Below are 25,571 nucleotides of genomic sequence, written 5' to 3'. Positions count from 1 at the left end.
AGTTGAGAAAGGGAGTAATTCCTGATGGAAATTTTAGCATTCAGCTTTCACTGGCAGTAATTAAGAGAAAGTGTTGTGAGATACTTTCCTTGTGATTCTTTCTTCTACACAAGTGAATTTACCTAAGCCTGTCCTTTGGGATTTGGTCCATAAAAAAGCCAGCTCTCTTTCCTTCACCATCTGAAAACATTTGTTCTCTAGTAGCTCTACTAGACAAAAGATTTAGCTGTCACTCATGATGTTCCCTTTTGCTGGGTCACCAGGGTTCATGGTGTTCTTGGCAATATGGCAATGTCTTAGTGGTCCTACTTGGTAAGAAAAAAATATTTTTCCCCATGAAAAATTTCATGTCTGTAAAGCTAAACTCTAGCTGAACATTTTCAGTATAAAATAAAATAACCTCAGATTTTGAGATATTTTTGAGATATTTCATTTGTAAATGTCTCTTGGGGGTTGCAGGTCAGGCTACAGCCTATCCCTGTTCTTTTCTGAGCTCATGTCACTGTAGGTACAGCTGATTTTCCCAGGATGTTCTGTATTTCCCTTTCTGTTAGGCAGTGCAATATATTGTAGGAAACTCCTGAAGCTGTGCCTCGTGGGATGTGTGCTGTGGCCAGGGAGACCGACTCAAGACCTGTCCGCCTCCACAAACCATCCAAATGCTTTATTTATGCACAGAAGCATTAATGAGTAGAATAAAAAATTGAAACAAGTAAGATTTTTATTTTTCCAGTGCTGTTTTTAGTCATAAGCACATAATATTTGGTGGGTAAATAACAGAGTACAGAAAGGTAATATTATACAGATTGTTTGGAATTGCAATTTGTGGAAAATTTTTAACCTGACTTAAAGAGAGGATGAAGGATAGGTAACTAGGAGATATTCTCATTTTCATATCATCTTCTGAGACAACTACAGCCTTTACTTTAATGGAAAAAAAGACTAGGTAAAGGTTTGGGATGACATATTTCTTTTTGGGGAAGTGTGCAATATCACCTGCACTCTGCTGGTGTAGATCACTGCGATGTACCTGCTGATGTCAGGGGGAAGCCATGGGGAACATTAGAGAACCCTTCTCTGTTTGCCATGCAATCTTCTTTCAGTACTGCTTCATACCTGAATAAAAAGAGGAGGCAGAGTCACGCGATCCATCAAATCAGCGTTTCTGGGAAGCACCAGCAAGCACCTCTTGCATGACTGGTTGTAGGTGGGTTGTTTGCAGGAAAGAGTGTCATGGGATTTGGGGAACAGGTTGAAGGTCTGGAGGCTTTCTATTATTTTCCTCTTCACCCTTCAGGAGATGCTCCATAAGATGTGCTCACCTTCCAGACTCTGTGAGCCATCTGGAGGGAGATGGGAGCAGGTTTGGGGTAAAAAGAGGGATAACTGTGAATCCTTTCTTGGCTTTTTTGGCATGGACTTGTATCTAAGTGAGTCCCTAGAGCAGCAGAGCCAGCCTGGTCCATTAGCGAGTGCCCTTTGCTTATGTGTGTGCCAATATGAGCTCTGCTTTAATTATTTATGCTAATTCATCATAATGCATGGATAAATATTCTGCAGTATGCTTTGTAAAAACTAATGAAGTTTTAGTCATTGGAGACCTAACCACACACCTCTGCTCTTGCAGCTCCACTGAGGCTTGCGGGGTCGCCCTGGCATTGTGTGTGGTTGGGGGGATGTGACTGTAGCTCAGCTGCTGGCATCAGCTGGCACGACAGAGGAAAGCTGGGATTTGCTGGGGGGAATGACAAGGGGTAGCACAGCCTGGGGAAGCCACTTGCTTGGGTAATGAGTGGCTGGTGATCCCCAGCTGCAGCTCTGGAGTCCCTTCAGCAGCTCACAGGTGCCCAGTGCTTGTTTAAGCATCCAAACTTCTTTTGAAATTATGGAACAGGCCCTTTGGTGGGAATAAATGTTCGCCTTCAGCCTCAAATCTTTGTGCTCAGAGCAAGACCCACTCCACAGTGGGTACCCCCAAGCTGGATTGGTTTGCCCTGTATTCAATATTGCCATGGCTGTGCTGCCACTTGCCAAGTTTCTGTGCTGCCATGGCTCGTGGGAGCTGCAGGGTGCACAGGGTGTGCCTCAGTGTCCCCCTGCAGGTCCCTGAGCACCCTGCTGCAGGTTCACTCCCCAGCTCAGACCAGCCTTGTGTGGATGGGCAGAGGAATCCATGGTGCCCTGCATTTTGGGGGAAAACAACACTGCCAGTGCCAGCAAACACTCAGCACTTGGTCTTTCAATGCTGCCAGCCCAGCTGAGGAATAGCTCCTCAAACAGGAATAGCCCCTCATAGTCCCTGGTGTTAGGTCTATAAAACTGAACAGTCCCAAATTGAATCAGTTAATCAAGCAATGATATAGCAAAGCCTCTGCAGCAGCCAGCAAATGTTTTTCTTCTCTTTTGGGACACTTGGTGTGAGGAGCAGCAGCATCTCTGTGCCACTCCAGCACCTCTGGAGACGCTGTCAGTGGGAAAGCCCAGGACTGGATTTATCTCAGTATCTTCAGCCTGGACTCTGGTCAGAGGTATCACTCTTCATAAAAGCCATCCCAGCCTCTTCACATGCCTCTGTTTGTTCATTATTGCAAACAATGGATCATGGTGGGGCACAGCAGGGTCTGTGCACTGCTGGGACTGCTGCTGGGTGCAGAGGACACCTGAGCTTTACTTCTTGTTGTAATTGGAAAGAGAGATTTGGGAAAGGGTACAAAAATGAGCACAGAGAGGCTCTCTACGCCTGTTTTGCTCATTTTGCTGTAAAATGTAGGAGCACTCAAAACAAATTTAATGGAAATAAATGGTAACTAAAGACTATGTGTCTTAACAGCTGGATTAAAAAAAATAATACATACATATAATGCCAGTCATATATCACTGTGTGTTTTTGTGTGCAGGCGAACATGAAATTGCCCCAGCCATTCCTACTTCTCCCAAAGGTCACCCCAGAATTCACTCAACCAGCACATTTCTTTTTTTTTTTGACAGCACTCATGTTCAAATATCACTTGATTGAATAATTTTTATTTATAGCTCACCCAACATGCAAACCTGTGCATGTATGTAGAACATAATTCTGTATCCCTTGACTGTCAAAAAGTCCTTTGTGGCATTGAGATGCATGTGGAAGGTCAGACAATGGCATGCATGTTCAAGGACAAGGTCTGAACTTGAGGAATGTGATTTAATAGCTGGAAGAAACTTCCTGATCAAAATTGATCAAGTGAGCATTAAGATAATTTATATGTTGTTTACAAACTTAAACAACTGCTGACTTTAGACACAGCCAGGTGGCTGGGTACTACCACGATCAGCCTTGCATGATATAAATAAATATAATGTTTATTCTTGTGTTTAATAACATTATATTCATTTTTTATATTTAAGAATGCCATACTCTCTTGTGCATGAAACTTTACAGAAAGGATGGATCCATGCATCTGCTATTGCTTCTGGCAGATACTGTATTAAATGGGATAACTTAAATATTAATAGCTTTGCAGGGAATAAGCTCCACAAGAGCTGTTAAGCGTATGCTGTCTTCTGTCTTTGGATGGTAGCTGGGAAACTTAGCATTTTCTGTGGAGAGGGACATGCCCTGAGATATTTAGGTTTTGGTAACCTACTTGGAAAAAGGCACTTTTGGAGAACTTCCAGTCTGGAAATCTGTAAATTGCCTTTCCCAGTCTTAAGTGAGCAAATTGAATAAATGTGTGTTTAACTTGGAGCAAATGAAAGGTCCCACTGAAGTCAGGAGGAACCTATCCAAGGTGGCACTGAGGTAATCCAAAGCAGAAGTGTGACTGGGATTTGGTGGAAAGCAGCATGAGGTACCATCATCTTCCTCTGTACAACCAGCTCATTGTTCCACTCAGGCCTGGTGGGATCCTCCTAAGGTCAAGTTCTTCACAGGATCCATCAGCCATCTTCAGCCTTCCCACAGCTTAATAACCACCTCTGGTTGTAGTCACCAGGACACCACCTTGTCCTCCTTAGTGGTGCAAACCATGCAGAAGTGAAGGTGTAATATCTCTAAATATTACACCAAGATTACACCAATCTCTCTGCTAAATCTCAGTTGGAGAGATGCCGAGACCCTGAGATGAGACACATCTAGTGTCTCTTGAGATGGCTTTTGCTCTGACCCCCCTCTATCTCCTGATTATTTTTGCCAAGTTTTTCCTGCTTTAATTTTTCTCAGTTGCTGGCACATGGTGGTGGAACTGCAGAGATCCATTGTATGGCAGTGACTGAGGAGGAATCTTCATCCTCTCTGGGCTGCTGTTGTCTTTTACTTCCTTTGACTTTCCACACTTTATTTCATTTCATGGCTACTTGGATCTCACTTGTCTCTGTGTTTTCAGAGCTGTGGCTGAGAGCGGCCTGAGTGTGCTTTGCACTCCTTTGGCAACCCGTGTTAGTTTGTGATTGCCATATTGACTCTCCAGTGGTGTTTTTTTTTTTTAATCTCAAGTGCTTTATATTTAATTTATTCTGTCCTCACTAGTGTTTTGATCACCTGCTAGATTAGTACCTTGCAGTTTTGCTAATATTCAGTTTAGTTCTTTTTTCCAGATCATTAAGGAAACAGTTAGTAAGGCCAGAACTCACAAACACCATTCAGCATTTCATTAAATAAAAACTTCCCTGCTTCCTGGTTAATACAATGTAATTTTTTAGGGTTTTATTTATAGCTCTTGATGCAGTTTTTAATGTCACATAGTTTCTCCCAGCCATCTGAATTAATACTAAACCAAAGATTTTATGAGATATTACACCTGTGTCAAAACTGCAAATATTTCCTCATTTCTTTTTGTTCAAACCTGAGTTTCAGGCTATTTTTATCTGTTTAGTTCTGTGATGTGCTTTTAATTGTTATCTCTCCATCTCCTATTTTTCATGCTTTGACATAGTGTGTATCTCAAACAACAAAATAATTAATTGTTCCTGGCACCATCCACCACTGGACTAGAGATAAAGCAATGCTGAAAGCTTAAATATCCCAAACCATCCAGGTCTTAGCTCTTCTATGTTTTATAGGAGCCATTAGAGTTGGACTATACCTAACTTGAGGTCAATGGCAGAGATGTTAATCTTAAACCAGAATACTTTTTACAGGACATTTCCCACTGACTGCAAATTCAGAGTGTAAAATCTTTTGCTTTCAGTGGGGGTGGAAGAGAAGCAAGTGCAGCTGTTGAGGGACTGATACTGAAATCCCCAAAGCTCCTGGTGGGGGGCTGCCCACCAGTTCTCAGCAGTGCAGAGTCAGCTCTGCTTATCTTCGCTCTGCTCATGCCTCCCCATGCAGGCTCAGAGCGTTTATGAGGAGGGATTACACCCTGAGGAGGGGATGTCAAGAGCAGCTGATTGAAATTGCAGGGGAATTAGTTTAGGAAGGTAATTACACAAACTGGAATTTGCTCTTCTACCTTTGCTAACACTGTTGCTCCTGTGAGATGTGCTGGGAGGATTTGGATGCACACAGCTGAGGCTCCCTGATCACACCTCAGACACCTTCTGTGCCCTGGCACCAGATGCAGCCCAGGACCAGCCTTGCTCTGCAGCTGTGCCAGCAGCTTTGCCCATGCCCAGAGCAGTCATCAGCCTTGTCTTGGCTCATGTCAGAGCTGTGCCAGGCGTGTTCCCAAGCAGTGACAGGCTCTGACTGGCAGCAGGACACTGCTGGGTGGTGGTTCTGTTCTGAGGTGACTGGGCACAGCTCAGGTGCTGCCACAGACCTGGCACCACCCCGGCAGGAGTCTGGGTGGGGCTCCCTGCCCTGGAGGCAGGTGAGGTCAGTGGTGGGGACACCACTCATGCCAGCTGGCCTCGGGAACAGAGAGCTGGGATGAGCATCTTTGGGCTAGAACAGGTGTAATTCTTATATGTGAGATCTTACTGCTTTTCAGTTATCCTCCTGGGTCCATGCAAAAAGCCACTTTTTGGGATAGAATCTTAAAATAATTTAAGTTGGAGGAGATCTTTAAAGGTCTAGTTCAACCCCACTGCTGTGGGCAGGTACGCCTTCAGTTTCAGCAGGTTGCTCAAAGCCCCATCCAACCTGGCCTTGAATGTTTCTGGGGATGGGGCATCCATCACCTCTCTGGGCAACCTGTGCCAGTGTTTTATCATCTTCATTGTAAAAAAATTCTTCCTTACATTTAGTCTAAGTTGATGCTCTTAGTTTCAAACCATTACCCCTGTGATAAGACCTTTCATTTAGACAAAGGCCCAAGAAATCCTACCCCGCTGAAATAATACAGGTTTCACCCTAGGTGTGTGTTCAATACCATATTTTGCATTCTACATCTTTTCCCCTTCCTGTTAATGGGACTTTGCCACGGCTTTTGCCTTTTCTGTTTCAACACTGCTTGTGCTGATCAAACTCCCATGGAGGTTTCAACACTTCACCCCCACATCTTGGCATATTAACAAAAAAATATATTTTTGTGATAGAAATCCAGGAGGAAGAGCCCACTGATCATTCATTAACAAACTTCTTGTGTAAAATGTGAAGATATTCCTAGTTGTGTGGATGCCGATATTTTGCTATTTCTCCTGATAGTGTTTCACTCATTATTGTAGATGTTGCTCCATTAGCTTGTCAGGTCCTGGGTGCAGAGATGGGATCTGGCAGAGGCTGGCTCATGACAGTTCCTGCTCTCAGAATATGGTGCTATCACATAGTACAGTGTCAAATACTCTTCTCTCTTCAGTGTTAAATTACTTCCACAAGCTGCATTTCCTTGCTCTTCCTCAGGGCTTGAGTGTCAGTCTTTCCACAGTGGGATCCATCCCTCTAGCACATTATCTGAGGTAGCTGTCTGGAATTCTTTTATTGCTGCTGGAAAAAAAAACAGGAAATGGAAATTTCTGGAGTGCAATTAATCTCATTCTAAAGACAATTTTAAAATGGGTGAGATTAATCACATCTTGCAGCGCCTTAAACTCTTCCCTGACTACAAAGGAGACCTCATGGATCTAATTTAAATTTAGGTATTTGCAGTGAAAACACCTGAGGCGTGTGAAACTTTCTGCCTGACCTGAAGGGCAAGGATCAAAGCCACATTAGGACAGCTAAATGTAAATATGTTCATGTAGGGTTCTCTGTGTGCAGTAGGTATTTAGCTTCTCTTTATAGTCAGTGGAGATTTAGTCAATACAATCAATAGAATTTAGGGTGGAATTCATCCAGCCAGATGTGGAAGTCTGCTTTACATGGAGATAAATCACAGCTTCAGCTCCACTGAGCAACTCTCCGTTGTCTAGCAGGAGTTGATCTTTGGTAAATGTCTGCAGTAAAAGACGTGTTTGGACAAATGAGTTGTACCTCTAAAGACAAGAGGAATATTATTCTTATTATTACATAGACTTCTATTAGGATTAGGCTCACTTATAATTCTCTTTCCTCAAGAGCTTTATGTATGTTGCTGTCCTATCCTATGACAAGCCTACATTCATCCTTGACATTCTGCCAAAGAAAATAACATTTCAGTAGTTTTAAGGTCTTTCTCTAGTTGGGATTTTTGAATTTAACTTTCCACCTTCCTTTTGTTTTCTATTTTGCCTTGGGCTTTATCTCTCTGAGCTCTGACATAAATTTGCTTTTGATTTCTGATGGTAATTGCAGTTGATCTTGAGATCACATTCAAACCCAGACATATCTACCTGTTGTAGTGGGCTTCAAATCCAAGGTTGTGATTGACTGTTTTTTCCCTTTGTCTCTTGTGTTTACCTGGGCACAGAAGCTTCTGTGCTGGCAGTTTGCCAGCATCAGTCCTCATCCTTCCTATTCCTGAATTTTTGTCCATTTGCATTGGTCCTCTTGACTACATCACTCAAAATTACCTCCCAAAATCAATGAACAGGCATTGCTGTTTTCTAGGGTTGTTTTGGGGATCAGAAGACATTTTGAGGGTGGCTTGAACATTGTCTTTTTACAAGGTCAGATCAAATGACCTGATGTGAATGAGGGTGATCATGAGGATCATTCATGGGCCCAGACAGTTTTTTAAGTGCTACACTGTTCTGTATAAAATTGGAGATTTTGCAGATATGTAAGCACCACTCAGTATTTTCAAGGGCATGCTCACTTTCATATACCAGCTGAAGCAGGACACCAGCATAATTGCACCTAATGTTGAAAATCATTGAAAAACTGTATGAAATCTGAATGCATGCAAATGCCCTGACATAAAGAAGTGTATTTGGGTGGTGATGTATTCCTTTAACAGCTGCTAGTTTGTGTTTTGCTTGTTTTTGCAGAAATACTGAGCCAGCAACTGCTTTTAGTCATGTCAGTGCAAATGTAGAGTAAATCTATTACAGTCAGAGGAACAATTGGATTTGGCTGCTGCACCACAAGCTTGTTCTGGACCCAATACCAAATCTTTTTATCTTTATGGATATTCTGCTAGCACCAGAGGCCAGGATCAAGGTCTTGCACACAACACACTTGTCCTCCCAGTAGTGTAAGACAGCTTGAGGAGTGAGGTAAATAGGAGAGATGATCCCCTGGCAGAATACCAAGTGAGCACCAACCTATCCCAGAGCTGCCAGTGTTCACTCTGTGGTGGTCACAGCTTGTTTCCTTCATGTTGAGAGCTGGTTTATTCAAACATGGAGGCTTTCCTTCCCTCCTTGCTCCTCAAAGATGAGAGAGAATTTTTTCCTCCCTCATAAATCCAGTTAATTGGGTGACAAATCCAGTGCAGATAAGCTGGGGAAGTTGTGCAAGCGAAGGGCTGTCTTTCTTTACATTTCTTGGTGTAGGTCATGTGTGATATTGGGACTGTAGGGGGGTGTTGACAACTGCAATCATAAAGCCTTTTAAAATGGAATGTTTTAGAGGTCTACAGTCCAGTTCACAGAGCAAGGTTAACTTCAAACTCAAATAAGATTGCTTGGGGCTGTATCCAGTTGAGTTTTGTGCATCTCCAAGGTTTGAACTCCATTATATTCTGGGGAAAAATAAATTTTGTTGCTCTTTGCAGAATATGTTGTTTAATGTATTTCACATAACGTGCAGACTTCTGGGCCCAGAGTTTTCTGAGAGTTTTCTCCCTCCCCACTCCATTTACTCCTCAGTGTGCTCAGACAGAAGTGAGGTGTAACATCTAGACAGAGATGCTGGCCAGGTCAGCCCACTGCAGGGCAATTAGTGTTCATATTTAGTTACAAAGGAAGTCGTGTGTCTCTGGGCTAACCCAAACCAGTGTTGTCTGTCTTTTGGAGTACTGACTCTGGGAAATGCTATGTTTAGTTTTCATTGATCAGTAGAGTTCATTGAAGATAGGAAGTCTTTCCCAATGACTTTTTTTTCCCTTTAACAGAGGTTGTAATTTGCCATTTCCACCATTTTTTTCATCATCCAGAAGAATCATTCAGTCTCAACTCTACAACTCTTTCTCGCTGTCTCATCTCTTTCTCCCTGTCCCTCACTCAATCCCATCTTCCTTCTTTTCCTTGGTGGAATTTATCACCTCACTACTGAAGAACAGCACCAATCACCGGATCCTCCAGCTCTGCCTTTCCTACATTAAGTGACTGGGATAGCAGAGTTCAGTTTGACTTAAAATCCCTTTGGCCTAAGTGCTGACAGCAGGTTGATGGAGCTGACATGTCAAGTTGTCTCTTAACTCATACATAGCTGCATTTACTTTTTTGATCTTTTCTACCCCTCTTTTTTTAACTTTTTGAATTTTGACATTGAGCTCACCTATGTCAGGATTAAAACTGTGCCTCTATTCCCCCAGAGTCAGGACTCGTCAAGAATTTCTTCATCCATATGGAGCAAGGTAGTTTATGTGCAAGAATTATCTCTGAATCTCCTTATGACGGGAGTATGGCATCCAGGGGTAAGGTCCTTCCAGCAGGCTACCTGTGACTTAGGGCAAGGCTTTTTGAGTCCCTACACAAACAAATCCTTGCAGGAGAAGCTTGTGGGGCTGTTGAGACTCAGGCCCACACACCTGTGAGTCAGTTCCTGATCGCTCTTTGCCCAGGAGTGGTGATGGTGTTGGGAAAGAGTGATTTATTGATGACCTGTGGAGGTAACAGTTTCCTTGTGGTGACTCAGCTGTTCTCTCAAGAAAGAGGGAATAAGAAGTGGAGGTGGACACCCATTTATCTTCCCAGAAAGGATACAAATGGAACTAATGTCTGTCCCTGTCTCAGTGGTAGGAGGAAGTGGTTCAGGAGCTCAGCATCATCCATGACCTACATGTTACTTCATGCACAGCTGGAATCACAGTTGCAGCTGTTGCTCCCAGAGTCAAGATGATAATACCATGTTCTAGTTTGCAGCTCCATTTGCTGCTGGTGTTGATAGCCAAGAAATTAAAGACAGGAGCTTTTGGTGTGCCAATAAATGGACAACAACTTTCTGTAGCAATTGAGCCCATAGCCAGGGCTGTGAGTGCCTGAGTCACCACATTCCCCAGCAAATGGGATGAGAAAGAACATTGCTCCCAGAGACCAAAGAAGGACATAATCACCTCCAAAGCAATGTTTTTTTGGACACCATAGGGAAAATCTGCTGTTATGGAATAATACCTTATAGTTTTCTGGAAACAGTAACTCTAAAGAAAACATCATTAGGATGAGTGAAGAAAAGAGATTTTGAGCAGATGGAAATCTGTCTTCATTGGCAGTGCTTGTTTTCACTTACTCCACCATGAGTGAATTTCCCAGCAACTTGAAGTAGATAATGTATTTATTAGCATTAATCTGAGATTTCCATCAGTGTTTGTCCCAGGCTAAGGAGATGGAGATTCTGTTTTACTAGAGGGCTTTTTAATTGCATAAATGATGATATAGCACGATTGGAAGGTGATGCAAGATAAATTCAGTCTATACATAAGGTCTAATAGCAGATCAGATATCAGCTGAAAGAATTAGCACAAGAAATTATCAATTTTCCACTTGTAATTTTTAAACCTAACTTGAAGAATTTTCTAGAAGACAGCTGTAGACTATATCTTAGCTGCAAAATATGGGCTAAATCAATGGTTTTGTATATTCTTGGCTGGTGATTAAGCAGAACTGCAAGATATAGCAAGGAAAATGTTGGATTTGGGGATTGTTGTTTTCTTGGGCTTTTTTTTTTTGGTTTTGTTTTTTGTGGGTTTTTTTTTTTTTTTTTTTTAAATTTAGCAACAGAGAAGCAAATGAGCAATGAATTAACTCAGGAAAAGGACATTTACTTGTATCTTAACAACATTGTATTGTTAACAACATAATGTAACATAACAGAAGTAGTAGCAGTTACAGTAATTGTGCTGGGATGCTTAAGATGAAATGTAGATGTCTTCCCTGTAAATGTCTAAATGTGTCATTTCAATCTCCTCAGATGCTGGTGTAAACCATGGCCACAGGAGCATTGCTGGTCTTGAGCTCATCCTGAAGTAAATGAGACAGTGATTTACCACACCCCGATTACCAGAGACTGTGCCAAATAAATAGGTGTCCCTTGACTGTAAGAGGAGCCTCAACACATGGCTTAGATGTAGAAATCTACATTACAAACACTGAGGTGAATCTCATCCTAATCATGTTGTTGAAGGCCTTGTGGGGATAATAATTTGTGAAGTACTCTGGACACGAGGATAAAACAAGCCAAACTTTTTGGCCTTGAGATGACTTTGCCAAATGCTAAAACCCCATGCAGTCTAAAGTCTGAAACACCCTTCTCAAAGCATGCAAATGAAAGAACCAAGATCACCAACTTTCTGCAGTGCTGAATTCTGATTCAGTCTTGTACCTAAATCTTTTTGTGATGCCCTTTAGGCTCACCTTATGGTGACCTCTGCTGATGTCCCCCTGGTTCCATGTACATTCAGATGGTAAATCTCATTTAACAGGTTTGCAGGACTGGGCTCAGTAACTGTTGCTGAGCTTTCTGGTAAATGTAGTTCCTACATTGATGGCCAAATAATGATTGCCAGAATGTGGTGTTTTGGTTTTATTTTTTTTTTTTCTTATTGCAAAGGGTTCTATGTCAAAGTTATTGTATTCAGAAAACAAACACCTAGCTGTATCTCTTCAGTTATTTTAAAAAGCAATTGCAATATGGTGATTTCTTCAGCTGTCAGGTCTCTTGAAGAGTGGGATGTAAGTTTTAGGTATCCGTTCAGTCTCTTTGCCACTGATCCTGTAAGGAGAACAGATGGATCTGTCTGATGTCTGCTTGTCCAGAGGGAAAAAAATAATGATTTTCAGCCCACTTGGTTAAAAAAAACCAAAAAGGCAGAGGAAAAAAATAAGCAATAAAGCCCATGTTTTTCAGAGTGAGGTAAGACAGAAGACAGCAATAGCTCAGGGAAGAAGCCAGCAGCTTTGAAAGCAGTTCCAGTGATGGTGACAAAACAGCAGCTGAGCTGTAGAAGGAGGTAAGGGAGATGTTGGAAACCAACTTGCAAAAATTAGAGGAAAGAGGAATAACCTCATTGTGACATGTAAAAGAGAAGGAGAAGGGGAAATAAGTCTACTCATGTAGATCAACACGTTAGAAGTACTTAATGAAGGTGCTGCTTCTATAGAGAAAATGACTTCATTGCCCACCTGGTGCTTTGGGAGCTGTTTCAGGCAAGTTCCCTATTTTTGTCTAATGGCAAAGTGTCTGCATTGTGAAACCTGATGTTGCTGTTGGTTGGCAGGGAGCCTCTGTGTGCTCTGGATGTGCTGAGAACAAGCCCAAGAGCTGCTCAGCAGTGAGGAGTCTTGCCCAGGTAGTGCAGGAAAGCAGCTGCTTGTTGCTTGCACTACTCCTGCTCTGCAGAGAGCCAGGGGGCTGGGATTTCTGAGGTGGATCCACTGTCTTTGCACATGGCATGGATAGAACTGCTTTGATGATAGAATTGTCATCTGCTCTTGGCAGCACAGAGCTGTGAGTTCTATCCTGACACCCAAAGAGTAGGAGATGGAAGCTTAGTTTGTTATTCCAGTGCAGAGCTGAGCCCTCAGAGCTGAAATCCTAGGATAGTGTGCTTTGTGGCAATTTGGGCTGTCCTGGAACAGTGAACCTCCCTCTCTCCCCTGCATGCTCATAGGTCAGCTCCAAGCCTGAAGAATGTGTGAAGAATAGAGACACCCAAGAAGCTGCATCTTCTAGGCATGTTAAATGTAAGATAAAAGAGGAATAGCTTAGAATCAGTCACTGAGGTTGGAAAAGACCTTCAAGGTCATCATTAATTGACTGAATACCACCATGCCCACTAAACCATGGCATGAGGTGCTGCAGCGATGTATTTTTGAACATTTTCAGGATGGTGGCTCCACTATTTCATTCTCAAAACTAAATTTCATTCTCAAACTTGAGATTTCACAGGACTGGGAGAAGCACATAATGAGGTGATAATTTCAGCTGTTCTCTGTTCTCATGGCCTACAACACTTCTCTTCAGTAAGTTTCAGTTTCTTTACTTCTGTATTTCATAAAATGCCCTACCCTGCAACATGGTATCAAGGTGCAAGATCTTTTGTAATTCTCTGTTATTGCTTTTGTATAATTTGCATGATGTTCCCTGCAGATTGGTTGTTCTTTGTCAGTTTGGTTTTTTATTTTTTTTATTTTTAATTTTAAAATTTTTTTTTTATTTTAAGATGAGGCAGAGGAAAGTCACTGGTCTCTCTGTGACTCAGCAAATCTACCATAAAATTAGGGTTTTAGTCTGAGATTAATCTTCATATCATGGCACCCTTTTTAAGCTCCGAAATAATTTTTAGTGACAATAAGGACATTATTAGGAGTGTGCAGTCGTGATAAGTCCAAATGAATAGGAGGTGAATGTGATGGCAAAGGTTATGTCTGACATACTGTGAATGTGTGTTTGAAATAGTGTAGTACCACACAGTCACTGCAGACCCTAGTCCTGTTTGGATGTAGCAAGTGCTTTTTTTACTAACTCAGAAATTATTTATGTGTGTTATAGAAGCACCTTCAGGGACAAGCAGAGATGAAAGCCCTTTGGGCTGTGCATCTTTGTACTCCCAGAGTATCCCAGACTTCTTCCAGTACTTCTAGGTCCCACCACAGTGCTTCCATAAAGTCTCCAGCCTTCTCCTGATGAAGTGTGGACACACCTGCCCTCCTCAGAGTGATGCTGTTCACCTGCCCAGCCATCCCTTGGGCTCTGCACTGCCCAGACAGAGCAAAGAGGATACTTTTCCCAAGCTGGGGACAAATTTGTACATTTTAGTACAATACAACACATAAGAAGACACAGAAAATGACTGTGATTACCAGTTGGGTCAAGTATAATTTAACATGAAAGCAGTTGTGCTTACTGTAATAATTAGTAGTCTCAGTGCTTCAGTATTATTATTAGTGTTTTGCATGTATGGCACAGAGACAGATGTCCTGCAAGGGAAAACTGGAAGGAGCATAATGCTGGATTTTCTGGTTCCCACAGACTGCTCCTTCCTTGCTCAAGGGACAGAGAGGGAAAAGGACAGTGTGAAAAAAGTGGGCCACTGAGTAGGAGAAGATGGTGTCTCTGGAGGAAAAGAGAGTGGTGTCACAGTGGTTCAATATTAATAAATGCTCTTTGATAACTGAGGATTAAGCCCTTCATGATTGTTTTGGGAAGACATTGGGAGTCAAAGGTCAGGGATCACTTGAGAGGCTGTCCCCTCTAACTGGCCTTTAAATGATGTTCAACACACATCTGCATCCTCACTGTCAGTGTCTTCACAGATTAAATGACTTTCTTAAGGCGTCTCTGCTTTGTCACTGCTCCTGAGAGGGAGTCACTGTTCCTGAGGTGGGGCTCAGTGACAGTGCAAGTTGTGGACACACAAACTGTTGTTAATCCTGCTATTTTCACTCACAGGGGGAGAACACAAACCAACTAAAGGCTGTCATGTTTGAGAGCTAATTCAGCTTATTTTTTATCAATTCAGCTCACCATGGATGGAGCTACTGACTTTGGGAGCTGGGGACTGTTTGGCTCATAGTGCTGAAGATACAGGAGTAAAAATTTGATTACATTAATTCAAGAACATGTATTGTTCTATGGCTGGTGTGTCACACATGTCAGTCTAGCAGCTGCACTCAAATGCAGCTAGCTGCTCATACCCAGCTTGTGATGGGGTGGGATATTTTTGACTAATACTCCTCTTTGCTGGTGTGGTTGGGTTTGTGTTTCTGGAGGTCCCATCCATTTTATTCTCAAACCATGTTTTTCAACCACAGCTAACTCAGATTCATATGCAAGCTCCTGGTAGATTAGGTAGATTTATTTGCTTCACTTAACCTGAAATCTGTGGTTCCATCTCATTTTCCTTGGCCTATTGACACCGGGAGACTGGAGGGTGTAAAAATGCAGCTTATGTGCATCTTCTGTTCCCACCTGTGGTCTGCCTCATCTCTGCCCTTCCTGCAGTGACCCATCTCTGATGGAAATACAGAGGACTTAGGGAGGCAATCAAAAACAGAGAATCATATAACGCTGAGGTTTTCTTCCTTTTCTTGGCTGCCCTGAGCTGTTGAGCTATAGCCTTTTGTGGCTGTTGCTGCTGCATTTTGGAGATATATGGGCTAAATCTGATGCACAAACCTTGAGGTGGGTTGTGATCCTTCAGCTGGCAAGTGCTCATGCATTTTGTTTTTATTGATGGTTTATGCACACAGGCTGAGGTTGGCTTTGTTTCTGGCACCTCTGGAAAGCAAAGCTTGTTTTCCTGCCTCTGGATCTTGCATGTGGTGCTGCTGCAAGCAGGGAATGGAGGCAGAATTGGCACAAGTGCTGGATGCCTCTGGCCCATCCAGCTCTCCCAGTCTGCATTGGCTCAACAAGTGGGTTTTGCTGCACAGTGACTGGTTTAACTGGGGAGCAAAGTGACTGTGAGGGGAGAAGGGCTGGAAGGGCTGGAAAGGGAAATGAGGTTTTGTCATTCAATGCTCAAAACTTGTTACAGTGAGATGACACTGGTAACTGCAGCTTGGAGGGTCAATGGCTGAACTTTGCTATTTTTTTCTGTTATTAGGGAAGATGGAACAAGCAAGGAAAATAGATTGCCTGTTCATGGGAAGTAGGACTTAAAATATTTGTGTGGCAGCAGCAAGAACCTAGTTATTGTCTGTGATTGCACAGAAAATGCAGATAAAAAACTGGTCTTGGCTTAAAGACCTTACAATTTTGGTATAATAGGGGTATTTACAGATGGATCCAGAAGAAGAGGGATGAAACAAGAAGCATTAGCAATACTCACACTAGTTTGCCCTCAGTATAAACTGTTAATAATGTTGTATGTACTACAGGAACAGCTTATTTGAAGAAAAGCTATTAGAAAAGTCAGCAAGGCAGCTTCATGCATCTTTGCCTCTTCCAGTTTTTGCCAGAGCAACTAATAGGTTTGGGGTGAGTGCAATAAAGATCTGACACACGATCAATAAGGGCTGCCACAGATCTGTGAGGAGCTGCTATTGCCAGCAGGAGGCAAGGGAAAGCACAGCAGGAATGTACTTCTGGATGACTCAGGGCTGAGTTCCTCTGTCAAGGTGGTCTTGCAGTGCTTGGGATGTGCTCTGGCACCAGGGCTGAAGCCCAGCCCTCAGTGGCAAAGCTTTCCTAAGGACAATGTGCTGTGATTTAAAAAACATTGTGGGTGCTCCTAGTGGGGCTCCTTTGCTCCACATCAGCTCCTCAGCCTTAGCTGGAAATACCAGGAGATAGATCCTGGATGAAAGCTGAGGGTCCAAAGGGCTTCCCTCAATAGAAAACAAATGGGCACTGTCTGCTGGAAGGTGTTTGTGGTGTCTGAGGAGAAAACCTAGGAGCCCCATTAGCTCTCTCAATTCAGCTGCAGAAGGGTTTTCCAGAAGGATCCTTTTCTCATCGGTAAATACATTGGAGGTTATCCCTGACAACGGGAAAGAAAAATAAGTGAGCAGCTCTGAATAGTGTGCTGGAGGCTCTCAGAGAAACAGTGTGACTTCAGTGTGGCATAAACTGAGCTGGAACTTGGCTGAATATTCTGGTGAAGATGAAGTGAACTAAAAGATAAACTGGCTGAAGAGAGGCCTGTAGTACATAAATGCCAAAAATAAGTTTCTGGCAAAGCCCTAAGACATTATGCCTATCTTTATAATTCAGTTTTGTGTCCTTTGGCTCTGCAGCCTCACTACTCCAGGGAAGAGCAGAGGTGGGAAATCAGAGTTATATGTGTGCAACTAATTTTAGTAATGCTGCTATGGCACATCACTGCTCACTGATTTATTTAAATCTCTGGCTAGAAAATTGCTGGTTGTGGAGGAATGAGCTTATTCTGGAGACAGCAATTGGAAAACATTAAAAATGAGATGGACAAAATGTCTTTCGGATTTCCGTCATTTCTCATAGTAGTCAGCTATTAAAAACCCAAACAGCTTCCTTCAAAAAACCCCAAAAGATTTCCAAGGTACAGACAGCTTTTATGCTACAATTCTGAGTTGGAGAACTGTAGAGGAACCAGAAGCTGCTCAGTGTCTGCATATGACTTTAACTTGGAAGTGTAACCATTTTAAATGTCACCAGTGATTTCACAAGTGACTCTGTTGATGTTGAACAATGTGGCCAGATAATACATGTATTATAAACAAGAAAATGTCTGTTTTTTTCTCCATATTGGTGTTTTTAGACAATGTAATTAAAGCAGACATTATCTTCCATTGCTCCAAACATGCTGTTGGTAGGATTTCCCAGGATTATAGTACAATGTTGATATCTTTCAAAGGACAGTAACTATCAAATTTATCTCTTGGTGTGCAGTGCACATGTAGCAGGCACTGGCAGGGCACAGGCTGAGCCCCTCGCAGCTCAAATGGAGAAATGTTTCCAAGTTGTGGCTGTTCCTATTCCTGCATTGCAGTCACCTCCCAGGCACCCCTCTGGCTGTGCAGGGCAGGGAGATGTGGTGGCTGAGCCAGAACAGGGGCTGGTCCCTCTCAGAGGTGCCACATCCTTGGAGTTTGTCACTGAGGCTCTGTGCCTGCAGCCCTGGGCCCCCAATGGACCAGGGAAGAGCTTCCTCATGAGCCTCTGCTGTGTGACAGGACAGTGAATTTAATGGCATTGTTGCCATGGCAGGAAGAGCTGAATGGGTGGTTACAGCAGTGCTTAGGGTTTGCTACCTCTTTCCACTTTAAGTAATCCTAGTCTCCAGTGCAAAGAATATTCTACCCAGAATTTTTATTTTCTCCTTTAAGTTGTCAGTGCTTTTTTAAACAGAGCATTTTCTATAAATTGATTTTTTTTCTGGATACAATCAGTTTTTGGACATGAGGGGTTTTGTTTGGGAGGGAGCTTTCCTTGTTGTTTTAGGCAGCACAAATCCTTTGATATATGAGCTCCTAAATTCATTGTAAGGTACTGTATTGTTAGCAAAAGAGATTGATCTTCCAAATTTTCTGGACTACCTGGGGAACAGTAGTGAATAAAAAGTGTAGCTCCAGAGAAGGAGAGGAGAGCCTGTAATGGAGCAAACATCTTTCACTGTTGTGAGCTGAGTGGTAACCAAGGCAGGTAGATGCTGGAAACAATCAAATGTAATTGGTCTGTTGGCATTTTAATAAAACCTTTAAGGCAATAAAAAATGTTTTCATGAAAAACAGGTTTGGGCATCTTTTCTAAGGAGGTCTTAACTTTAACTGCTCGTTTAAATGTTAATTATGGTTTTTTGAAACATCTCTTCACAGCAGGTGATAAGCAGCAGAGAGGAGGCCTGGTGGAGTCAGCCCTGTGCTTGTGAGGTCACGTCCCTTTGGAGCACCTGGTTCCACTCTGGGCTCTCCTTGTTTGTGTCTGTGTCCTTCATGAGGTTTGGCCAGCTCAGGGAAGATTTACAGCCCCCTCCTGCAGACTTCCTGGGGTATCTACAGTGTGTAGAGATGTGAGGAATGTGTGGGTTTGCTGCGTCACGTGAATAAGGGCTATTTATAGCCAGGGAAGCTGAAAAGGTAGGTATTGAAAATAAGCAGATTATGTAAAAATCAGTCAAATAGTCATTTTCCTTCAGGTTATAAAACAGCCTTTGTTAAAGTAGAAAAGCACAATCTTTAAGATATTTTTTTCTGGTATTGCCTGTATCTTAGTGTTTGGAGAAAGCACAGGGATCCTTCTTCAAAAGTGACTTTCATAGATATTGTTGCTAGCACCTTTTTAGGAGTTAAGAATTGCAAAGCCATTTACAAAGAAATCTTTCTCTTGTATTTGCTCCTACTTAGGGAAAAAACCCAAACCAACCAACAAAAAACCCATTAGATCTATATTGTCTCTATTTTATCACCATTACACAAAAACACTATAAAAACAACTTAGATAAATTTGTGTATTGAATTTTGAATTACAGGTGACCTGGCTATCTCTTAAAAAAGGTCTCTTAGTGGTGGTGGCTTCCAGTTTCAGTACCAATCCCAAGATATTTGCAGAGTTTCTTGCACTCTTAACCACAAGGGGCCTTTTGTGACAATTATAGCAGCTTTTTACATATATGTTAATCTTCTTTATTTATTCCTTTTGCCTTTGGAAGGTTTATGTTACCAGGCAGTCAGAGAGATGTAAGTGTATGTATAAGCTTTCCAAAATACTGGGAACTGAATACTTCCAGCTCTCTCAGATTTGCTTTTTTTTAAAGAAAACTTTGATAATATAGAAATCATAAACTTCTCATTTCTCCTGGGGGCTCAGTTCTGGTTTTGCCCATGAAAGTTGGCTGGTATTGTATCTTTCCAAAAGAGCAGAAATGCAGTTTTTTAAAACATAACAGATTCATAGTCTAAAAAAATATAATGGTGTGGGTGAGATGAAGTGGGCAAAAGAAGAAATAGCTGATACAGTAAAGTGGGAAAAGTGACAAGTCTGTTCAGCAGGTATTGTGTGAGACAATATCCCATTTACTCGTGTGGTATTACAAGTGCACCCGGTCGGTGGGGACTGCAGTGGGCTGCTCATTGCACAGCCATGAGGTAAACTTGGTCCTTCCCTCATATGCTCAGGCATCCCTGCCTGCACATCAGGAGACACTTTATAGCTCTGAGACTCCCTTGGCAAGCTGGTGACAGAAGGGTTTGGAGGAAGGAGGTTTTAATTTGTTTCTCTGAAAAGAAGCAAGCGCCTATAGAAGAATCCAGGACAGGAAGGAAATCTTTGCAGGGATTGAGTTCTGTTCTCTTCTGTCTGAAGCAGGAACATAATGTGGTCTTTTCCTTAAGTGGATAAAGTCTTTGTGAAGGCTAATTAGGGTCTGTCCATACTGGGCTCAGAAGAGGACTGCAGTGCATACTGGACTGGCACTACATTTGGTGATGAGCTCAGGTGTCAGTAGCAGCTGAGAGTGGAGCTCCACAGGGACCACGAAGGAGGCTGAGAAGGAAGCAAAAAGGCTTCAATATTCAGCAAATTAACCCAAACTGAGGCCCATGTTTCTGTAGCCAGGCAGTTCCCAAGAGTGAGCAGTGCTCAGAGAGCCTGGACACATCTGCACATCACTGCTGGGTACACGGATCCCGCTGCTTTGCTCCCACGGCTGCTATTTGAAGCCTGTTCAAGGCTTTTGCTATTTTAGTGGCTCAAAACCTTTCAAATCCATATCTATATTTATGCACAGCCTGTGTATATTCATTTCTGTCTTTTGCCAGTGCTGGTTTTCAGTTCAAACAGCTCTTCTGCTTCCCCCATTCCTCACTTTCCCAGCATAATTAAAGGGAATAGTCATCTTCTATCTTAACAGCTTACAGAAAAGATAACATTTGTGTATCTAAGAGGAAAAATACCCTAAAAGCAACCTTGGGATCCTTTTTTGGAATTTCTTAACCTTTTCTTGCTACCTTATTTTATAGTATTTCGTAATATTTATAAACATGAGAGACCTTGATACTGGATGTACTTCTCTTAAAGGTTTCTAGAAAATATTTAAATTTAAACTTGGGTTCTTTTTGTACCCTTATGATTTATTACAGGAAAAAAATATAGACAAGAAAAGTGCCTAAAAATATACATATTTCTTTTTTTCTTACTTTATATTTTAGAATATTGGAAATGTCAAGGCTAATCTGTGTTATTATGGAGGAGGCTCTGGCATGTGTTGGAGCTCAGCTGCTGGAAGCTCCTGAGATCTGTCTAGCTCTGTTCCCTGACTGCTGGGAAGCAGAGCCAGTGGCACTAGAGAGTCCCTTGGTGGCCAATGCCTCACTGACACTTCCCCTGCATCAGCAGCAGAGCCCACAGCCTTGCTCAGATGCTTTACAAAAGCAGGCTGCAACCCTGATCCCTGAGGCGGTGTCAGTGACTTTGCCTCTCTGATTAGCAGTTCCATTTGAGCTCCTTATGAATTCCCATAATTTCCCTTATGAATTTCTCCAGACTGTTTGGAGATGCTCCAGCTATAATTCTGGTGACGTTTTGCTCTTTGCTTAATCAATTTCTTTTAACATCTCCTCCTTAGGTAGTTCTATCCTTGATTTCCACTTTTCTATATTCTTCATAATAGATTAGTATTTCCTATAAACGATAACCTTAATGGGACAAATTAACTTTGTAATTTTGATTTAACTTCACATATGAATGATTCAATGCATGGGATTGTTCAGTGAAGCTAAGCCCCAGCATTAGGAAGGGATCAGTCAAACAGATTATCTTTGCACAGATGTCACATTTCTAGTCTTCCTTTACCATAAACTCCTAAATTAACTGCAGACACGGGCTCAGGTTGACTGAACTTCACTCTTGCTCCATGGTCAGAGCAATGCAGGTTGCAGCTGAGCTGCTGTGTCAGTAGAGACAATGTCACTGGATGTCTGTGACAAGGCTGGGCACTGGTTTCACAGCATTGCTTTCAGATGGGAGAAGTGCATTAATTGCAGAAATGTACTCTGTGATTTCTGGCTCTTGTCACAAGGTAGTTGCAGAGGTGGGGAAATGCATAAATTATTTTGCAGGAATGCAGAAGTTTCCCATCAAAGACTGAACATGAGCAGTGCGACAGGTGATGGGAGCAGTGCACAAAGGGGAAGCATCTGACACTGTCTTGTATAGCTTTTGTTTTTAAAGCTGTGCAGATAAATGGTGACAAAGACAGCAGATAAAAATGGTTGTGATTGACTGGCCTCTTTGTGTTAAGTTTGGAGCCAATGATTTGATGGAGAAGGAGGAGGAAAAAACCCCAAGTAACTAATAGGCATCCAGGATATTTTCATTTCTTTTAATAGCTTCTAAAATTTCATTAGAATCCAGTGGATGATTATCCTGTGTTATTAATGAGCTTCACTAGATGTCATGTGGAGTTTGGGAACATTAAAAAGCCACTGTAGTGATATAGGGATGGGAAAAAACATATAAAAAGTAACCTTTTCTCTCCTCTGGAGTCCAGTTTTATTAAACTAGCTTGGAGAGCAATTTTTCTTCTTTCTAAGGGAGGAGACAGGGCTTTGTGAGGAAGGCTTTTTGAAACTTCTGAGATTTTACATTTTTAAGGCACTTTCTTGAACTCCTCCCATTCTTTTCATGTTCTTCTGAACACCAGGAGTAGATTGATAGATAGATAGATAGATAGATACCACCAAATTCAGTATAACCTCAAAATATAAGATTGGGTGGGATCTTAGCTGGTCATCTTGTCCACTGCGAAAATAGAAACCAAGCACAGCAACATATCTCAGTCATTTGTGAAAGGTATTTGTCCAATCTCTTCCGAAAAGTCAGAAATCATGTTGAGTGAATAATGCTTTGGACCATCTACCTCTATTTCATTACCTTTTCTCCTGGATAATTTTCCTCCATGTCTATTTGGAACCCATTTTTTCCCACATTTGTCTCTCTACTCACTTTTGTTTGATCATCCCCTTTTTATTACCACAGCTAGAATTCATGTCATGAACAAATTAATGAAAAATTTTCATCTGAATCACCTTTTTTGGGTTAATGATTGACTTTTTAGCTGTGGTAGATGAAGTATTTTGTAGTAGTGATTTATTCTCCTTGCTTCTACCTCCTGCCCTGTGCATCACTTCAGGCTTCCCTGGTAAAGCAATCTGTCAATGACCAAAGAGCTAAACCAAGGAACACCTTCTAAAAGATATTTCTCATTGACATTTGTCTGCTGAGTCCTGTCAGTAAGCCCATGGTGACCCATCCACTGTATGTTAATGAAAGATTTTAATATCAAAATGCTGCAGGGTACTAATTCACAGGTTTTTAAACATAAACACAATAATAATTGGTCAGTTGTTCTTTAATCCATAAAAGGGATGGTTTTAAAAAACCTTTTCAAGTGAGATCATGGTGGAGGTTTTAATTACATTTTTCCCTCAAATTTTTTGGTAATATAGTCCAGAATTCAGTTTTATATTATTTACCCAGGATCAGCATTAGCTTGATTAGTTTGTAATTCTCTAGTTCATCCTTTCTATACTTTTCAGTATTCAAATGATGTTGATAATTCTGCAGTCATTTGAAATTTGATTTTTTTTTCCCCAAGTTTTGTTGCAATTAACTTTACCAGGAGTTCCTCATCCCTTAAAGCCTCTTGGTAAAAGATATGTGTCTGTTGTTTTTAAAAAATGTTTAATTTTAGCAAATGCTACCTCACATCCCCTTTTCATCACAGATGGCAACCTTTCTGTTCCACCCTCAGTATAAAATTCCTGCTCAGTTTGATATACAGACAAAAATATCCTCTGAAAATTTTTACTTTTTTCTACTTTCCTAAGAACAGTTTTTCTGTGTACCTGTAGCAATAGCTTATGTTGAAAAAAAATTGCTGCAATTATTTCTATCTGTATTGGTCATTTAACTGTTCTCTTAATTTCCCTATTATCAGTCAAATGTTTTGTAAGTTATAATTACCATTTCATCCCCATTTTCTTCCTTACTCTATAAATATATAAAAAAATTATTGCCTTACTGCTATTTCCATATAATCTTTCAATATTTAAGAAGATTTTTTTTCCCTGTAGAGCACTGACATGACTGGGGATTTCTGGCTTTTGGAGCCTTCAACTGGAAATTTGAGAACAGTTAACCACTACAGTCTTCTTTTAGTATTTTGTCCTTTAAATTTCTGTTTCTGTCAGTGATGCTGACAATCTCACTAGTTTGTCCAAAATCAGCCCTTTCAAAAATTCTTATACTGCTGCTCACTGTTGTTTTCTCTTTGCACTCAATAAATGTAAAGAGATTGTCATCATAATCTTCAGTACCTAAGCAACCACTCATTTTTATGTCATAATTGACTTTTCTTTGTCCATCAAAATGAGGTCTAGTATTAAGTTACACTATGCTAGGTAGAAAATTTGGTCTTCCAAGAAATTACCTGTTATTTTTAGAATGTTTGGGAAAGTTTAATTGTTGCTTGTGCTTGTTCAAAGAAGGGATCTTGAGTGAGGTCACCTATAATGAATATGAAGCCCATAGATCAGGTTTCTTAATTCTCCAGTGAGATAGAGAAACTGAAAACAGGTAGTATCCAGTTCTCCTGCATCAGTGAAATTATGATCCAAAGTGTTTGTTTGTTTTCCTCAGGAAGTTGATGGCATATTTAGGAGAGTTTACTCCTACCCTGTTACTGTGCTCCACCTGGGAAATACCAGAGGAAGTGAGGGGCTGTGGCTACTTCTGCATTCAGTGGGTTAACAACCTTCACCCATGCCCCCAGGTGAGGCTCAGCAGGCTGAAGGGCTTACCCCAGGTTTCAAAAGGTTTGAGGTGCCTATTTCTCGTGGCAGCACATGACTCTGTAGCTCTTTTCAGTGCCTGGGAAATCCTGAGATGATGAAACCCATAAACTTTTAATCTGAAAGCCATTTTTTCAGCCTCCTGAGCATCAAACACCTCTTCCAGGAATCACAACAGCATTGTGGTGGTTCTTGTTGGGTGTTCCTTCAGCAGGAAATTGGAGTTACTGAAGGCACTGGAGGGCCTGCTGAGCTATTTCACTCTCGGTAGCCTGTGTGACTCTTCACATTAGATGTAATTTTTCAGATGTTAGGTGAATATTCATTCCTTTGAAGATGACACACTTCCTTGCGAGGAAGGAAACCACTGAAGGATTAAACACCACCAGCTTTTGGGACCTGAAGTCCAAAGATAAGAACTGGCACATGACATAAGATTAAGCTTCAGACCTGTTTTCTGAAGCATCTTGAGACTTTGGGGAAAACCAGAGAGATGGAGCTCCAGCCTTGGTTTCTTGTTGACAGCTTCAGGAGAGAGACTCATCAGGGATGCTGGGCTGGGTGATGCTGTCGAAGCATCAGCTCTGCTGACAACCCAGGCACCCCAGCTGCTGTGCTGTGAACGCCCTCTGTGTTTGGGGCTGTGGCTTAGGGAGTTGTGTGATGAGTCCCAACCTTCAGGTCAGGAGACATGTCCTGAGTCACATAGAAATTTACCCCAGGGCTTCCAGTCACACCCAGGTCTCTTCTTCCACACTGGCACAATTTGACCCCGGAGTCTCTGCTCTTGTACAACACTTGCCTTGCCCTGTCTGTGGTACACAGCTCACACAACTGTATTTGTGTGTGTACTTGTTCATGCCACTCTGTCTTATCCTTGGCACACCAGGGGTGGAAAAGCAGTTCTGCTCCTGAAACTC

At 41.8% G+C, this 25,571-nt stretch overlaps 1 protein-coding gene across 5 annotated transcripts in view; it reads left to right on the top strand.

Moving 5' to 3' along the window:
- Positions 1–25,571, top strand: part of KCNQ3 (potassium voltage-gated channel subfamily Q member 3) — a 234,211-nt gene that overhangs the window by 46,765 nt on the left and 161,875 nt on the right. The window contains exon 1 of one of the 5 annotated variants that reach the window (XM_030266712.4): positions 11,156–13,404. The exons of the other annotated variants lie outside the window; for them this stretch is intronic. Coding sequence (XP_030122572.4) covers positions 13,382–13,404 — 23 coding nt within the window. The 5' untranslated portion in view covers positions 11,156–13,381. Of the gene's footprint in view, positions 1–11,155; positions 13,405–25,571 lie in introns of those variants that run through there. 5 annotated transcript variants of the gene reach the window in all.

Source organism: Taeniopygia guttata, chromosome 2 (assembly GCF_048771995.1).
Source record: "Taeniopygia guttata chromosome 2, bTaeGut7.mat, whole genome shotgun sequence".
Lineage (NCBI taxonomy): Eukaryota > Metazoa > Chordata > Aves > Passeriformes > Estrildidae > Taeniopygia > Taeniopygia guttata.
This window is presented reverse-complemented; position numbering and strand designations above follow the sequence as displayed.